Here is a 16,350-nt window from a genome sequence, read left to right on the forward strand (position 1 = left end):
CAAGTTGGAAAAAGAAAGACCAGCTGGTCATTGATGACCCTTCCAATCCCCTTAATTCCCATTTCCAACTGCTACCTTCTGGTACAATGTTTCAAAAAGTCGGGACCAAGAAAAAGGCATAGAAGAAATCCTTTTTCACCCGTGTAGTCGATATATGAAATACAGCTAAATTTCCTGTACAGAGCTATCGGTTTATATGTGAAGGTAGTGTAATATGGGCAGAGTGAAATGTGTGTATATTGTCACATGTCTAGAGCTATTGTTTGTTTTCATATTTTTTTAATGTTGAGTGCCATTATTTGTTGTTTTGTATTGTGATGCCAAAGACAAATTTCCTCCCTTTTAAATGGACGTGAAAGATAGACAGCATCTTATATCTTATTTTATAATCCCAAAGAGGTTTATTATCCAGTTTATCGGTGCATATTTAGAAGTAGGAGGTATTTTATGAAAGTTATTTGGATAAAGTTGGCTGCTAAATATACAGACTCTGTGTTGAAATCCTATTGGATAGGGAAAGAACTGATAAGACGAATCTGAAGTGTAAGTCCTGCTTTGATGGAGTCAGCAAAAACAGTGTAGTCTGAGGCGTTGGCCCTGTTGATGAGGAAGCAACTGTGATAAGACAAGTAATGTGCATTACGAAAGAGCCATGTCACATAAGAAAATCTTCTTATCCTTAGCATACCCAGAAAGGGCTGTATAATAATCTTGGTAGAGAGGAGCAACCAGAAAAAGATGTGAAAATAGTGGTTGTATAAAAACCGTAGAAAGGGTTAGGTGTCAACTCCAGAGGCAAAGTGGTTACACCAGGGAGACTATAGAGCTGGAACCATAGGTTGTAGGGTCCCCCAGTGAAAGTCTGAGCTCGTCAGAGCTGTTCAATAAAACATCCCGAACTCAGATGTGCTATTTTTATATTTCGGGGTTAGAAAGAATCAGCAGTGATGAGTGCATTTTAAAACCGCAATAGTAGTAAAATGGACATGCTGTAGTAACTTGTAGAACTGTCAATTTCCATCACAAAATAGATGAAATTTCCAGCTATGCACAGCTCCATATTCTGTGATTTAGAATAAGGCAACAAAACTTCTGATGACATGAAGAGGCCTTATTACAGTGTAAACAAGCAGGCTTGTGAATACAGTACACCTCTTTTAGAAATTTCTCTGTCGACGGTTTTGCCGACAAATACTACTTACTTGTTAACTCTGCATGCAGATCACGTTGGAAAATTTCTGCAGTGAAATGTCTGCTGGTCAACCTGTACTTATTCGCTCGTACCTCGCATTCCATTAGTTACTGTACTAGTGCGCTCCTATTAGAGTGACTAGTGAGCAGGAAGGGCCGCTTCATGTCACACTTCTCAAAAACTCTTGCTCTCACCTGAGGCGAGACCAGGGGTTTCCAACAACATGGCAACTTACAGCACTTTCACAAAGTTCACGATTTTGTGCTTAGTTTGAAATTTTTTCAGTACCGTCAACTCGTTTATTTTGGTTGCCGCGATTTACTAACCGGTCTGAGCAATTGGGACAGCAGTTCCCCTTTAAAACACCATCAAAAGCATGCAAGCCCACAACGTGTGGGAGGAACCGCGAGAACTCTGGTTGAGACACGCCCACGGCTGCCGTCAAATGGCGGCCTTGAAAAATGGTGCGTATTTCCCCCCCCCCCCGGGTTTTTTTTCTAAAGCCCTCCTCTCCGTTTTCCTCACAGCGCATCCAGCAGCTGATCAGACCCTCGGACGACCTTCCCAAGACGAAGAAGGAGCAGGAGAAGCTCCTGGCCATCTTTGCGCCCGAGACTGGCCTGCAGCAACCCCTTGGAGAACCTACGCGGGAGGGGTACTTCCCTGTTCCCGAAAAGGAGTCCGTCTGCTAGACTCTTGTCAACTGTGGCCATCCTGGCTTTGCTGGGCAGGGGTCCATTTGCACCCACGTGATACCTCAAACTTGCCATCCAAAAATCAGAAACAAATGCACCACACCTGTGAAGTTTTGTTATAACTTTTGTAGCAGCACACGTTATTACTGTTGTCCTTGTTTTTCTATTAACTGATAATTTTTAATGGCGTAACCTGCCAGTGTCTGGAAGCTCAACGTTGGACCAGTTTGGTTTCGTTGGAAGTCTGTGGTGTTCTTGTTTGGCTTTGTTTTCTTTAACTCTTCGGACTTTGGTTGGAGTTGGTGTTTCTTTTGTGTTTTTAGGCGTGAACTGAATTGCGTTGGATGTTGGTATTCTGACAAGATCACCAGCAAAATTAACCTGACATTGAGGAATGCTCCTGGCAAACTATCTGTGTTTTCTTTTGTACAGCAGTGTAGAATCAGGTGGTTCTTCATTTTTTTCCAAGAATGTGTTTCCTTAAAAGATTTTACAAGCTTAAAATTTTTTCATTAATCCTTAATTTCCTATGTAAAGCATACTAACAGCTTTCTTAACTTGATTGTGTCAGGCAGCATAAATGGACATCTGTGTGAGGGTTTACAGTAACCAAAACTAAAGAGGCAGAACTCATGGAATATTGACATTTATACTGGGGATAATAACTTCCAACAACTCATATGACAAAGCAAAACAAATTTTAGAAAAAAAAAATTGACCAGCACCTTAATCCATTTTCGGAATGCTTAAGTACTAATTGGCGTGAGCACAAAAAAAAACAGAGTAGTGTTTTTTTGTTAAGTCAAGAAAGCCCTGCTAATAGTCATTAACGAATATTTCTTGATTGAGGAAGGAAAAGTTGTCTCTTCAGGTGACTTCAGAAGCCTGTAGGTTCTCAAGAAACAAGGCACTAATGAAACAGTACCCTAGCAGACATATGGAGCTAACTGTGAATCAGCAGAAAATGTCTTCAAGATCCTGGGTGGGATGTTTTAGCTGTAAGCAAGGTATTTCACTTAGGTTGATCCACTGATTGCCAGATTGCCCCACCTGCTGTATGTAAAGGGGTCTCCCAGTCTTTTTAAGTGGGTGCTAGTCATCATTGTAAATGAGAGTTGATTATCATTGGCATTACCAGAAAACAATAGCAGAATAAACACATAAACTGCTTGTTCAAATTAAACATTAAAAATATCCTGCCGAGAATGCTAATCTGGCCTCAACTTTTCAGGAGGTAATTCCACTATTCCAATATGAAATTCCAATATCTAGAAAAAAGTGGCAGTGAAAGTATGTATGTTTAATTTCTACTGTATATAGCATGTAAGAATCCACAAAATTGTAAATAATGGAAAAACAGAAGTAAATAAGAATCTCCAACTTAAGCAAATATCTCAAGAGCCAAGGACATCTTAAAAACAGTATTAAAAAATCAGGAGTAAGCAGGAACGGACATTTTACTGTTTAGGCTGAATCAGCCAACTCAGTAATCAGGGAACAAAAAAAGAAAATCACGTGAGATTTTCACTTTGACCGTAGTTCAGGAGCAAAGGCTTAAAATAAGCTTTCCGGATGTCGAAAGAGCAGGAGCTTGAAATCACCCGGTTGCTCCCCAAAACCAAGTTTTTTTTTTAAAAAAAAGCTAAAAAAAACACCAGGCAAAACAACTTTGTTTTAAACTTTTCTATTTAGATGACTCCACTGTCTGTTCTCTTGTGTCCCTCCCTGCTGATGTACCCTAGCGTGTTCTCTCACATTGCCTGAATTCTTCCCTTTTCAGAACTCAAAGCGAATATCCTAATTCTAGCCACCTGGTCCAGTATCCCAGTCCAGAGGAAGCTGTTACAAGAGTGGGAGAATGTAAACAATCCCTGTACATCTCATGCTCACATTTTGCACGGATTCCATGTGTTACAGGGATTATCTCTTTTATGCTCTCTGACTGGAGGCACTTCTAGGTTGGTGAATCGCAATCCTGAAACAGTTTTTAAAACAGGTGCTGAATAAGGCCCATCTTGCGTCCGTAGCAGACTGGGTACTATTTGGTACTATTGGGTACTGGGAAGTCTCAGAAGAAGAAGACTAGCTTCTGGGCAGGTTTTAAAAAGAAGAAAGTAGATAAAGATATCCCAACCCAGAATCCCAGCCTTTCTAGAGGTTAGATAACCTCTCTTTCCTCTTTAACTGATTTAGAAATGGACTATGGGGAGAAACGGTCAGACAAACACAGGTGGAGCCTGTGACAAGTGCCTTTCTATGGCCCGACCGTGTAGTACAATAGTCCACAAGTCTACCAATGGAGTAACAAGTGAGGGCAACAAAACTGTAATATACAGTTGGAGTGTCCCTCTTAGACACAAATGGAAATTATTTTCTCAAGATAGTGAAGGTTAAGATCTAGAATCCCCTCTAGAATATCTCTTTTGCTCAGCTTGAGTCACTAATGGTGCACAGATCTTTTAGAACCATAGCTCTTCAAACATGGTACCTTGATTAGAGTGTTGCTTAGCCGGGCAACCCAGTGACTGTGATAATGGCAAACTGACCAAAGGTTGCACCTTGATAAAATGGACATCATTCAGTACCAAAATGCACAGGTGCCCATCACCTGACCACTGCTTGAGGATGAGTAGTCCATTATAATGAATTCTAGCAAATGCACTTGTCTGGAAAGAAATTAAATGTGCCTTAGCATAAAGGATTGACGTTTTACTCAAAGTGTGCAACTTACTGCACAAAGCAGAATGTTTGCTTGAATTCAATTCAAGCTTTATTATCCCCTAGGGCAATTTTTTTGGGCAGGGTCCAACACAACAGTACAACACAGACAGGTAAACCAACAACAAAGAATACAATACAACAGCGATAGTTACAGTAAACTAACAGTTTAATCAGTGCTACTGTACACTACAAGAGCTGCCCTGTGCGATAACTCTCTCCCATTCATTGCTTTCAACATTTATTATGCCATTTCACCTGTGAGAAACCTGATAATTCTTTTCTCAAATATGGTGGGCAGTGTGGATTTGATATGGTGACAGTGCTGGTGCAGTCATTATCTTCTTCATAAGGAGAGAAGGTCATCTGAAGCTTAGAAAGCAGCTCCGCTATATCAGCCACATACAGTAACTCTCCAGCAGGAGGTTTTTAAGTTTGCCACATCATTTGACTGCAATGTGAGTCGTACTGTATTTACACACAGAGGGACCACTTACACCCGACAGTCAAAAACATCAACACGAAAATAAACTTCCCCAGATTTTTGATAATGTTCTAAAAATATGGAAGGAAGGGTGTTTAAAATGCACTTTGGTCATAACTGTAACCTGGAGCTACTGCGTACAGATGGAACAGACCGCCACAACCACTGAACCTTCTTTAAGAACTGACTTAGTGAAAATCCTGGAGTATTTGCTATCTGGATCTAGCCTTGTCAAATCCCAGAATACCTATTTACTGTGTGCTGGTATATTCCAGGAATGTTTGTATAACCTCATTTCATTCTTCCAAGGCTCTCAGCTAGCTATCTCTATGCCACTAATTAACACCTTGTGACCACTCCATCTGGCATTGTTCATTAATATTGGAGCTGTAATTGAAAACCTAAAACAAACTCCCCCAGCACCGTCCAATTTCTTCTTAACAAGCTAGCTTCTGCTTACTCCATAATTCATTTCATTAAAATTGAGATGAAACATCCCTTAGCTAGGTAACACACTCACTACAGTCAAAGAAAGCTAGTTTGAACATAGAAGGACCTGCCTTTAAGGTACTCACAGCTAATACTTTACTTTAACACCTCTACCCTGTGACTCACCAGGTATTTCATTTATCTGATGGGTAAGACTGAAAGTCACTGCCTCAACTTGGATGGACTACCTACTCTAGTTTAAAAAAACCTATGCATTTTGGAGCATATGATTATATAACAGGTCTTTGGCCCTGATCTCTTCTGGGTCCTCCTTGTGGTCTTGTGGAATTTTGAGGAACAGATCCATCTTGAAGAATGAGAGATGAAACTGGGCTTCTCCAAGATCATTAATGAAATAACATCTGTAACCAACTGTTTATTCGACTCACAGCTTCTAAATTGTCTCACAGTTGGTTTGCTGGAATGTCACTTTTATGTCAACGTATTAACAGAAAGAGAGGTTTTCATGCATAGTCCATTCCAGCAAAATGGCTTTTGAAAATGCAAGGCCATCTCCACACAAGAACAACTTCCAGACTTCAGCGTATAGGGTTTCATTTATTCCTCGCTTTCCATATTCCCAGGGTTTTTTGTCTTTTGTTCTTATCATCATTCCTTGAAGGCTCAGTGAAAACCCTTACTTTCACCTTCTACCTCTGTAAGGCTAGGGAGTGCAGGTATTTATTCATACACAACTTTTACAAGTTATCCCGTACCTGTGGTGTTGTAGCTCAGATAAAATAAGCACTTCCATCCCAGATTCACAGTGTCACGTGCTAACTTTCACACTTGCTCAATTATTTTCGGATATCTCTGAACTCTCTCTCTATTCATTAAGTCCCATTCCACCTTCCACACTTCCATTTTTCCATGTGTGACTCAAGAGAATTCCATGACTGGCACAATCTCTGTTCATATTATACAATACATCCTGCACCACTACTTATGTTCTGGTTTACTGCTAACTGGGCCATGAATATACCGCCAACCATATTCCTATTGTATTCCTATTGTTAGGGCACTAAGATTTATCCATTTTATATCACTCAAATTTAAATCGGAGTTCTCCTGCAGTGTTGTAGTTCAGCTACGCTTTTTAATTCCACTTACAGCAGAGTGTTAAGCTTGACCCGTGTATCTTTCCTAAATTGTGTCACGACCTTCAAATACTGTCATGGATGTGACATAAAAATGAAAAAGGTCTGTATTAGTGGTCGTATTTTATAGAAGCCAGTTGTGTTGGTTTTCTGAATTTCTTGAGTTTGGAGTACACAGAAAGCGGCATCAAATCTGATGTGTTTACTGTTTCATTAGTTTTACTTTTACAGAATGTTTATGTAAAAAAACATGTATATATAAAATGTATATATAAACAATGAATGCAATTTCTTGCTATCAGTCACGCTCCTTTGAGTTTTCCATCTCTTCTACCTGCTTTCATGTCTCCGTTTAACAGAGAGGAGGAGCAACATACTTCTCCCAAGTCCCAAAATTGGCATTGGTCAGGCAAGATATTCTTGAAAGTGTAGCTTAGAGGCAGGAGTACCTACAAGCATGGGGCTTTAGACCAATGAAGCAATGTGAAACCGCAACCCATACAAAACACCTACTGTACCTGCATGAGTTCTACTGAAGGAATAAGTTAGGCTACTGCACATTCTTCATTGACCTTGTGCAAAATACAAGGTACTGCAGTAACAGAACGGGGCATGGTGATTATTGAGTGAAAGATTTACTCCTTTTCTTATTGGGAATTTATCACCTCCAAATGCCCCTGAAATAAAGAATTTATCAGCACAGTTCTGAAGTTCCATGCAAAAAGTCTTTGCTTGTCTTAGATTTTGTGACTATAACCACTGATCAGAAACAGTGATGTGGTTCAATCGCAGCATTTGTACAAAACAACAAAAAAAGATCTTTTCCACTTCAGATATGTGATTTAGCGGGTTAATGTTTTGCATGAGCTACTTCACTTTCTCTGTAAAACAGTAAGTAGAAATCTAGTGTCTGTGTCCCTTTTAAATGACACAGGTCACTGACTGATCAAGCTTTAGGCTAGTCCACACACTGTGTTATGAACATATGCTATGATGTTAAAATTTCAATAAGAGACATCATACAGTATGTGACAAATAGATCTACAAATGTGAGCATTGGGATTTTAACATTTTTTGTGCCACCTCAAATTAATTCAGCCCCATTTCTTCACCCGCAGAACTACTGAAGGCTGTGGATCTCAAACTTTCTAGTCAATTCAAGAAAGAGACACTTTCAAAAAGAAGCATTTGCCTGACTTTGCCTGCATTTCGGAGCAAATGAACAGGCAGTCCATGAGGGCTAGTTCAGTTCATCACGTTTGCAACAAACAGCACAGCGCTGTTTTAATGAAGAACAGGTGTCTGGCTTGCCAACACAGGACCTAATGTGTTGTTTTGTTGACATGCTGAAAGGTCTTAGGCTTGTCCCTCAAAATAAAATAAACATCGTGGCTTATGTTCCAGTTTTCCTGTTTGCAAACCCCCAGCTGTCTGTCTGCAGTTGAAAGCGCGGTTTATATCACATTTCAAAATAAACAAAAGTGTCCGTCGATTTCAAAATGTTCAAAGTCCCCCAAATGCTCCATGCATGTGTGTGAACTAGGGTTATTACTAGGTACCCTTCCTCCAAGAGAGTGTAGAGTCAGTGTGAGAGTGTAGCTGTAATAAACCAAGTTTTCTCTGCTGAGGACAGCAGTTCCAAACCGATGAATGGGAGAGGGATTATATCTGTAAATTATGCTTCCTAAAAGGGAAGTTGTTTATTAGTACAATGGAATGTTTAAGAAATTATATTATTAACATTGCCACCTTCAAATTGACAGTAGAATTGAGAACTAAGAAGAAGTAGCTTAGTAGAATGTTCACTAGAGTAATTTTTCAAAACCACAGAACAGAATAATAAATCTATGAGACATAGGGAAGAACGTTTATTGTGTATAACACAAACCAAATTATAATCATCTTATAGCAGTGCTCACCTGTGCATTTACAGCATAAGTATAATTTTAGTTCCCTGTTGTTATGAGAAATGTGCATTGAATATAATTTTGTAAAATTCTTTTTTCATATAAAATACTCCTAATGCTCTTGCACATTGAAGGAAAAGTTCATGATACTGTAGTTAATATTAAGGAATAATAAATATTTTCTTGTTGCAAAGTTCTATCTGTCTTTGAAGAGCTGTTTTATAATGTGATGTTTATGCACTTTGGGGGGGAGGGTCTATTAAAAGTGGCTCTTAAATATCATCCCAAAATATTTACTGATACTTTCAGCTCAACATTGTTGTAAAGGTTTTGTGACTCTGGCAGGATCTGTATTTTTCTTTTGTTGTGCAATTTTTGTTGCTTGCCAGTCCCAGTAAAACGGCTTTGAAAAGATTCCTTAAGAAAATGTAAAGAGAGAAGGAAAGCACATACAGTATGAACAGGACAGTGTCTACAAATCCACAGAGATGGTAGTCATGGCTTAGTTTTTTTTTTTAATTAGCTATAGGTTGCCCGAGTCTACTGATTCCACTGGCGTTGTTAACTGACATGGCGAACAACCATCTAAGCAAGAGCACTGAAATTGTTCTGAACCCTGGACATATTGTATTGAAAATCAGAGCAGCTGTGTGCAAAAGATAAAATAACAGCAACATGCAACACATACAGTAATACTCTGTCGATACTTGTTGACTTCACTGACACGTGTGGACGTGTGTCAGAATGTACCACTGGCTGTTGTAGAAATTCCAAAACAGTCCCGTGGTCAAATACGCACATACAATATTCAGGTTAGAGAGGAAGTCTACTGTAGGTACCACTTTCAATTCTGCCAAAACTTGGCCACTTGGCCATTTTTATTTGACCAAAAGAAGTGCTGTTTTCACTTCAGCATAACTTGAAACTTCCACACAGATGTCTGGTATTGTACTTGCATGGTTGCAGTGAATTCTGGGAAGTCCCTGGGTTTTTCTGTTGTTCAATTTCTCTGAAGACTTTCTAATGCATAACTACTTGTTAACTACTTTTACTAACATCATTACTTTATTAATTACTTATCCGTTTGTGTTATCATACCAAGAACAAATTACTAAGGTTGGGAAGATGATTATTAAAACTTTCTTTTAAAGAAACAAGCATATGTAAGTTCGCAAGCCAGTGCATATTTAACCATAGAATTACTGCATGGATGCACCAATGTGTTCAATTCAGAACACCCAGTGAAATAGTACTATAAATTTAGCACAGCATTTTGATCCAAGCTATTTTACTTGCCAACTCCTTGTCTGGTTCATAAATGAGCCTCTGTGTTTAGTAAGACAGCCTCTTTTTTAGTAGTTTTGTACAGAAAAGGTGTTATCAGGATGTTTGACAGTGATAATGTGAACTCCTTGTACTGTATATCTATTCCTGAAGTTGTGCTTTGACATTTACTTTCATTCAAAGCTTTGACACTCCACTGAAAGTGTTTTAAAAATCAATTCCACTGTTGCCTACCCATCCATGGGTAACAATGAATTCCAGTTGTCCAGCATTCGTAGTTCAGAATGTAAAATTCTGAAAAGAATTGAATGGTGAAATGATAATTCTATTAAATTCCAATAGAAAACTGCTGTTTTGCGATATTTGCTACCATGCTGAAAACCAGGATTTAAAAATACTGTGCAAAAAACAAGAATGTTTTATGCCTAGCAAATCAAAGAAGTAGCAATATTGCTAAATCGCAAAAAATAAAATATAAAATAATATTTATTATATTTCATATACTATGGGAGACCTACGTAATAGAATAAAAAATGAAACATCTGTGCTTTTTAAAAAAATCAAACATAGAATAGAAGACACAGCTGACAGGTTCAATTCTCCCACAGCACTATGACTGCAGCCCTGGGTTCATAAGTACCTTAAGCTCAGTAAGCAAGATGGAACCTTGAGGATAGCTTTTGTTTGATGAATTATTGGAGCAAAAAAAACGTAAAGCACAGCATTCTTCCCGAGTCAGTAGGTCCACTGCCTTTTCCTGTTGATCTTTTAATTGTGAACTACCAGATCTGAAGGTCTGGCCAAGACTAATGGAAGCAAGATTGATGTTGTTGGCACCAATGCCAGGCCTTCATTCACTCTTACTGAGCAAATGAAACCCTTTGCTGGGCCGAGGCTTTGAATGCAGTTTAACCTCTTTGACTACCTTCTGGCTGTGAAAAAGACCTTGGAGGGTAAGAGGCACATGGATTGAATGAGTTGATTTTCTATTCAAATCAGCGTCGTTCCTTTCCCATACCTCCTCTTCCACACCTAGGCCAGCGCGCCTTTTCAGTGGCAGGAAGTTGGTTCGGTTTACAAAGTCCTATTCTGTTCAGCTGGGCGTTGTGTGTCAATACCCACATCAGGGCCTTCACCCTGATTAATTCAAGGCTTCCTCACAGAAAATGCACACATTTTGGAAATTGGGCTTGCAAAATCCAAAAGTGTTCCATGACGCTGCAATGGATATTTTTTTCAACTTGCAACTTTCCCAACTTGGTTGGGAAAGGAACCTTTTGAAATGTGAAGTGGGGACAGTTTGTGACAAAACTGTAGCGAATTGCTTTACTGTATATTGTACTTGGTGATGTACCGTACAAAACATGACCAGCCTTGAAAGCACCCTCATCAGCACGAAGCAAAGAAATGACATTTCTGTGGCTAGCTGAGCAGGGTTTCAGTGTAAACTAACGTTAAACATTGTTAATTTTTAAGTGAATATCATTAACAGTGTGGTGAATCAAGAAATGTTAATCAACACTAATAACAGTACATAAGCACGATGATTATGCATTACAAAGGAAACATCCTGTATGGATTCTCCCAAATTAAATTTAATCGTCAATGTTTAGGATCACAGGTTTTGCTCAGTTACCTGTGAATATATCTCTATTGCTACTTCAGCTTACTGTATGTGTTTTTTGTGAACCACACTGACGAGTTCACACACCTGTTTTCAATAGTTTTGGGAGCTGTCTGGTTTGCTGAAATCTTCTCTTGTCCTTTATTCATAGCTGGGCAGTACTGTCATTCGACCAGTAATGTTTGAAAAATATACAGAAGGTATATTTTTTGTGTCATGTGTTCTTCTTGTTTTTATGTTATAAGGGTACTTTATGTCTTACCAGCGACAGCTACTGCGGAAGAGTAGTATAGGAAATACTACACTACCAAAATGATGTAAAACACCTGAAGAAGGCTCTACAGTGGGAAATCTTGTATTTCTTTTCTTTACCTTTCCAGTTCAATGCAGGGCAGACACAGACACACGCAAGCACAATTTTTCCAGTTTTCCCAGAAGCCATTTAACCTACCAGCATGTCTTTCAACTGTGGGAGTAAACCGGAGCACCCGGAGCAACACCACACAAAACAAGAGAAGAACATAAGAACTCCACACAGATAGCATTCCAGGAATTGAACCCAGGGCCACAGTACTGCAAGGCAGCAATGCTAATCACTGCACTACAGTGCTGCCCCAGAGGCATATCCTCAGCAGGAATTTGACTTCACTAGCTTCCTTTATCCAAACTCTATTAATTACTACGCATTTACCTTATTAATACATAGTGATAGGAAGTTCAAAAAGTTCTAATAGATATTTCAAACTAATACTACGGTATATAATAAACTGGAAATTAGTTAGATGATCTCTTGTGTCTGTTTCTGAGTATTGTGCAGAGGATCAATGTACATAGTTAAACGCACACAGAAAAGTCAACTGAAAAAACGACATGATTGTTTACAATAATGTATTATCTTAATTGGCATTGCTGACTGATAGTTAATATTGTACAATGTAGTCAAACAATAACAAAGCCAAAATCCCAGAAAAGGTGTGTTTGGGTGTGTTAAGAGCAGTCAGTATTTTTTATGATTAATTTGCAAAAGAAAAAAAAACAAATGCGTTAGTTGCTTTTTTAATAGATTTTTATTGTTTTGGAAACATTAAAAATAAAAACTGATCTCCCCTTCATCCTATTACTATTCAAAATAGTAATCTGCACCTGAAGAGGAGAGTTTTCAAAAAGCCTACAGCAACATCTACAGTATGATAGAGATAAAACATATATGAATATTATATATAAAAACTAAAATAAAATAATGATTTAACTAGGACAGTTGCAGACTCCCACACTCTACTGTATCTTGGCACTGTGGGTATATCCTGTGGAAAGTTCCAAGTGATTTGGTTTTCTATAATTTTACAAACTTATCTTTACAAAATTGTGCAAAAATGGGTCTTGTATTTTAGAAAAGTGTAAATGCAGATTTTAGGAAAATAATTTCGTATACATTCTTCTTCCAGTTCGTGTACTTAGTTACCTATTTAACTTTTCAATGTGAAAATCACCATTGTCATTAACTCTGTTGATTAATTTTATTTCTCTTTGGCATAGCACTCTGTACTAATTTTTGTAACAGAATAATTATGACAAATTCAGTGTTGTGAAATATTCTGAATTTGTACAGTGTGTAATGAAAACTATGCAGATGTACAAATGTATTTCTAAAAACAACTCATTGTGTTCGGAATTTTGTTTGGCTTCGTCTCCTCCCACACCCTGCTCTGTTTTCAACAAAAGTACACATTTGCAACTCAAAATAATTAGAAAATATAATTAAGAATAAGTGACATAAGTTGTCGTAAAAACACAATTCCAGGTAGCTTTTCATAGCTGTTTGCTTCTGAGTAGGTTCGGCGACACATTTCCTGAAATTAATAGCAAAACTTAAAAAGGTTAAAAGTAACAGACTTTTATGTAAGCTTGCAAAACAAATTAGATATATACTGATGGCAAAAAGAAAAGCAACATCTCCTCCTCCACACTCTGGTCCTCCCGTCTGCATGGAACAGGCTGAAGAGTGACTCATCCGTGAAGAGGACCTGAAGCCACTGCTGATGAGTCCATCGCAGCCTCTGTCTGGCCCAAGCCAGTCGGGTGTGACGTCCAGGAGGTGTGAGCAGAGGGCCTCTGACAGGTCGCCTTCCTCCAAGACCAGGAGCATGGAGCCTCACTGTCCTGTCACTGATGCGGGCATTGTGTCTGCCGGCAGTTTCACCAGCAGTACGGCTGGCAGATCTGAAACGATCTCTCAGATAACCAGTCTGAAGTGTCGGTCCTGCTCTGGTGTGGTCACTCGAGGGCGACCGGATCTTGGACGGTCATCTGTCCTGCCAGTCTGCTGAGACCTTCTCTGCAGTCGGGACACAGTGGAGGGGCTTACTCCATAGTGTCTGGCAACGATGGCACATGACATGCCAGCCTGCAGCATGCCAATGTCCATCTCCCTTGCTTCTGGTGACATTCAAGGCATTATGGAATGCACAGAAAACTGACAGAGTGTGGCCTTTTTCTTGCAGTGGCCTACACTTTGTATTAAGGCCTTTTTAAAGCTGACCTGATCAGGCATTGTTGCACCTGGACCTCATTGGGTAAAAGTGCACCTAACGAGCTTTCATGTGACTGGCAAGTTGCAATGCCTCACTGCACAAGCTGTATTGCTGGTCAGAGGGCTTAAAACAAATTGACACCTTTTTGTGAAAGGATATAAGCTATAACTATATATAATATTATAGCACTCTCACCGCTGCCCCCTCAGGTCGGCCCCCCACCGTTGGGGACTCGAATCCGGGTCTCCCGCGTCACTCAACAGGGACCCAGCCAGTTGAGCTAAAGGGAAATCTCCCGTCAGCCCGGCGGCTGCGGTCCCTGCCATTCACAGGGAAGGGCGGTGACGTCACCGCGCTGGTAAGCCGGCTCAAACAACCTGCATTGGCAGCCGTATGCGTTACAGTATTCTCATTCCAGAAAATGTTGCGTTTCTTTTTTCCATCAGTATACATGGACAGGTAACACGTCTGTGGGACATAAACTGCTGTTATACGTGGAGCTGGTGAAGTAACCTCAAAGTGAAATACATTCTTAGCTTTATCCATAATGCTTTGAAAATAATCTACTGTAGTTTAGCAAATAAAAATGGAGCAGAAATAATCAACATCAAAAACTGTTTGTGAGGTTTTACTCTGATTTCCCCTGTGGCCCTGTACTGGATAAAGCAGTTTACAAAACAGATGAAAGCAGGGATGGATAACAAAATTGTGATGAGCAATATTCTAAAAGAAAATACTTTAATCCATCAATCCATTTTCTAACTGCATCTCCCAATTCAGGGTCATGGGGGAGCCGGAGCCTATCCCAGCAAGCATCGGGCAAAAGGCAGGATACAGTACATCCTGGATGGGATGTCCATCCACTGCAGGGAACACACAGACACAAACACAACCAGTCTCACACGCACATTCACACCGGGGCCAGTTTTCCCAGAAGCCAATTAAATACCCAATAAAACTTGAGGAAGAAACATTTGCAAATAATTGTATTTGGCATACAAAGCATTTGCTTAACAATTGAATTGTGTTGCATTTGCATTCATAAATCAAAAGAATTTAAACAGCTAAAGGCTTAGTAGCTGTATACTTTCTAAATGTGAAGTTTAGCCCCCTTTCAATTCACCAAAGAGACATTTTGGGGCTGCAAAGTAGTATATTAATAAGGAATGTTGTCAAACACCTGGTGGTTATTTGGGAAGGCATGAAATTAACCAGTATGAGGGTCAGAATATTTTGCCACAACCCAATATCAGTTTTCTTGTGGATTGTAATGGCTTGACTAGACCTATGCTATGCCCTTTTCTAGCACTAGGTGGAGGTGAATCTTCGTTTGGGCCTCGCTGAGCGGTTCAGCCACTCTTCACTAATGTTTTTAGGAGGGGTTTCAGAGCTGTTGTGCGATATTCCATATAATTTAAAACTATTTCAACTCCCTGCGGGGTGTTCAGTTTTTGACTGCATCAAAATGTTCTCGAAGACTTTTAGATTAAGTTGTGACGGACATTCGGCTAACAGGATTCCACTCTGATCAAGACTTACAAATCAAGTACGCACAACTTCAACTTTCCACACTCTGGGTCACCGCCTGCAAAAGCCCTGTCGCAGATTGATCACGAACCTCCAAGCCCCTTCCGCTTTACGTACGCCAGTGACGTCGACCTTCCCATGATGCAGCGGGGCTCTGCTAGGGAAAGATGGCCGAGGGCGGAGCGGCTGATCTAGAAACCCAGCGAGCTGAGATCGCGGCGCTGCTGAAAACACAGCTGCGGAAGGGAGACACTTGGTAAGAGGGGGCTGTTGCTGTATGGGAGCCCTGTGGCTTGCGATAGACAGCAGTGGCACGGGCTGTCATCTCAACGGGGCCGTGGGAAACCCGCAAGCATGGCCCCTGTTCTCAGACATTTAAGAGGCTCACTGGAGCTGCTTAGCTGTGGGAACAGTGCGACCGGTACTTTTAGGACTTCTCCGGTTTGAAAAAGTCCTTGCCGTTCACATTTGGAATGCCACCGAGTGGCATCTTAGTTTCCCTTACGTGATTGCTGTTTGGGGGCTCTGTAGCTGTCAGAGAGAGGCCGGTGAGATTAAAATAGGTTCTTGAAGTGAATCAGCTTGCTCGCCTTCTGCAGGAGCGAGGCGGAGAGCCGAGGGCAGCCACCTGTCAGAAATACTTCGCAATCGGATCTACAAGTGTCACCAATAAGCATAAAACGCACACTTGGTCCGACGACCTGCATGATGAAAAACGTGTGCCCCGTTTTAGGAAAGCTTCAGAACAGGGTGCTCGATTGTCCATCTGTTCCCACGAAGGCTGCGGCATGCTGGTCATTCA

At 40.2% G+C, this 16,350-nt stretch overlaps 2 protein-coding genes across 6 annotated transcripts in view; both read left to right on the forward strand.

Annotated features, from left to right (window-relative positions):
* Nucleotides 1–13,144, forward strand: part of slc6a13 (solute carrier family 6 member 13) — a 47,009-nt gene extending 33,865 nt beyond the window's left edge. For all 4 annotated transcript variants that reach the window (XM_088923568.1, XM_088923567.1, XM_088923565.1 and 1 more), the window contains exon 15: nucleotides 1,720–13,144. In XM_088923568.1, the coding sequence (XP_088779694.1) occupies nucleotides 1,720–1,884 (165 nt within the window). In that variant the 3' untranslated portion in view covers nucleotides 1,885–13,144. The remainder of the gene's footprint in view (nucleotides 1–1,719) is intronic.
* A 2,550-nt stretch (nucleotides 13,145–15,694) lies between these two features.
* usp15 (ubiquitin specific peptidase 15) overlaps nucleotides 15,695–16,350 on the forward strand; it is a 40,834-nt gene continuing 40,178 nt past the window's right edge. For both annotated transcript variants that reach the window (XM_088923512.1, XM_088923513.1), the window contains exon 1: nucleotides 15,695–15,804. In XM_088923512.1, the coding sequence (XP_088779638.1) occupies nucleotides 15,716–15,804 (89 nt within the window). In that variant the 5' untranslated portion in view covers nucleotides 15,695–15,715. The remainder of the gene's footprint in view (nucleotides 15,805–16,350) is intronic.

The sequence above is a fragment of the Atractosteus spatula genome, chromosome 8 (genome assembly GCF_055471065.1).
Source record: "Atractosteus spatula isolate fAtrSpa1 chromosome 8, fAtrSpa1.hap1, whole genome shotgun sequence".
NCBI classification, from domain to species: Eukaryota; Metazoa; Chordata; class Actinopteri; order Semionotiformes; family Lepisosteidae; genus Atractosteus; species Atractosteus spatula.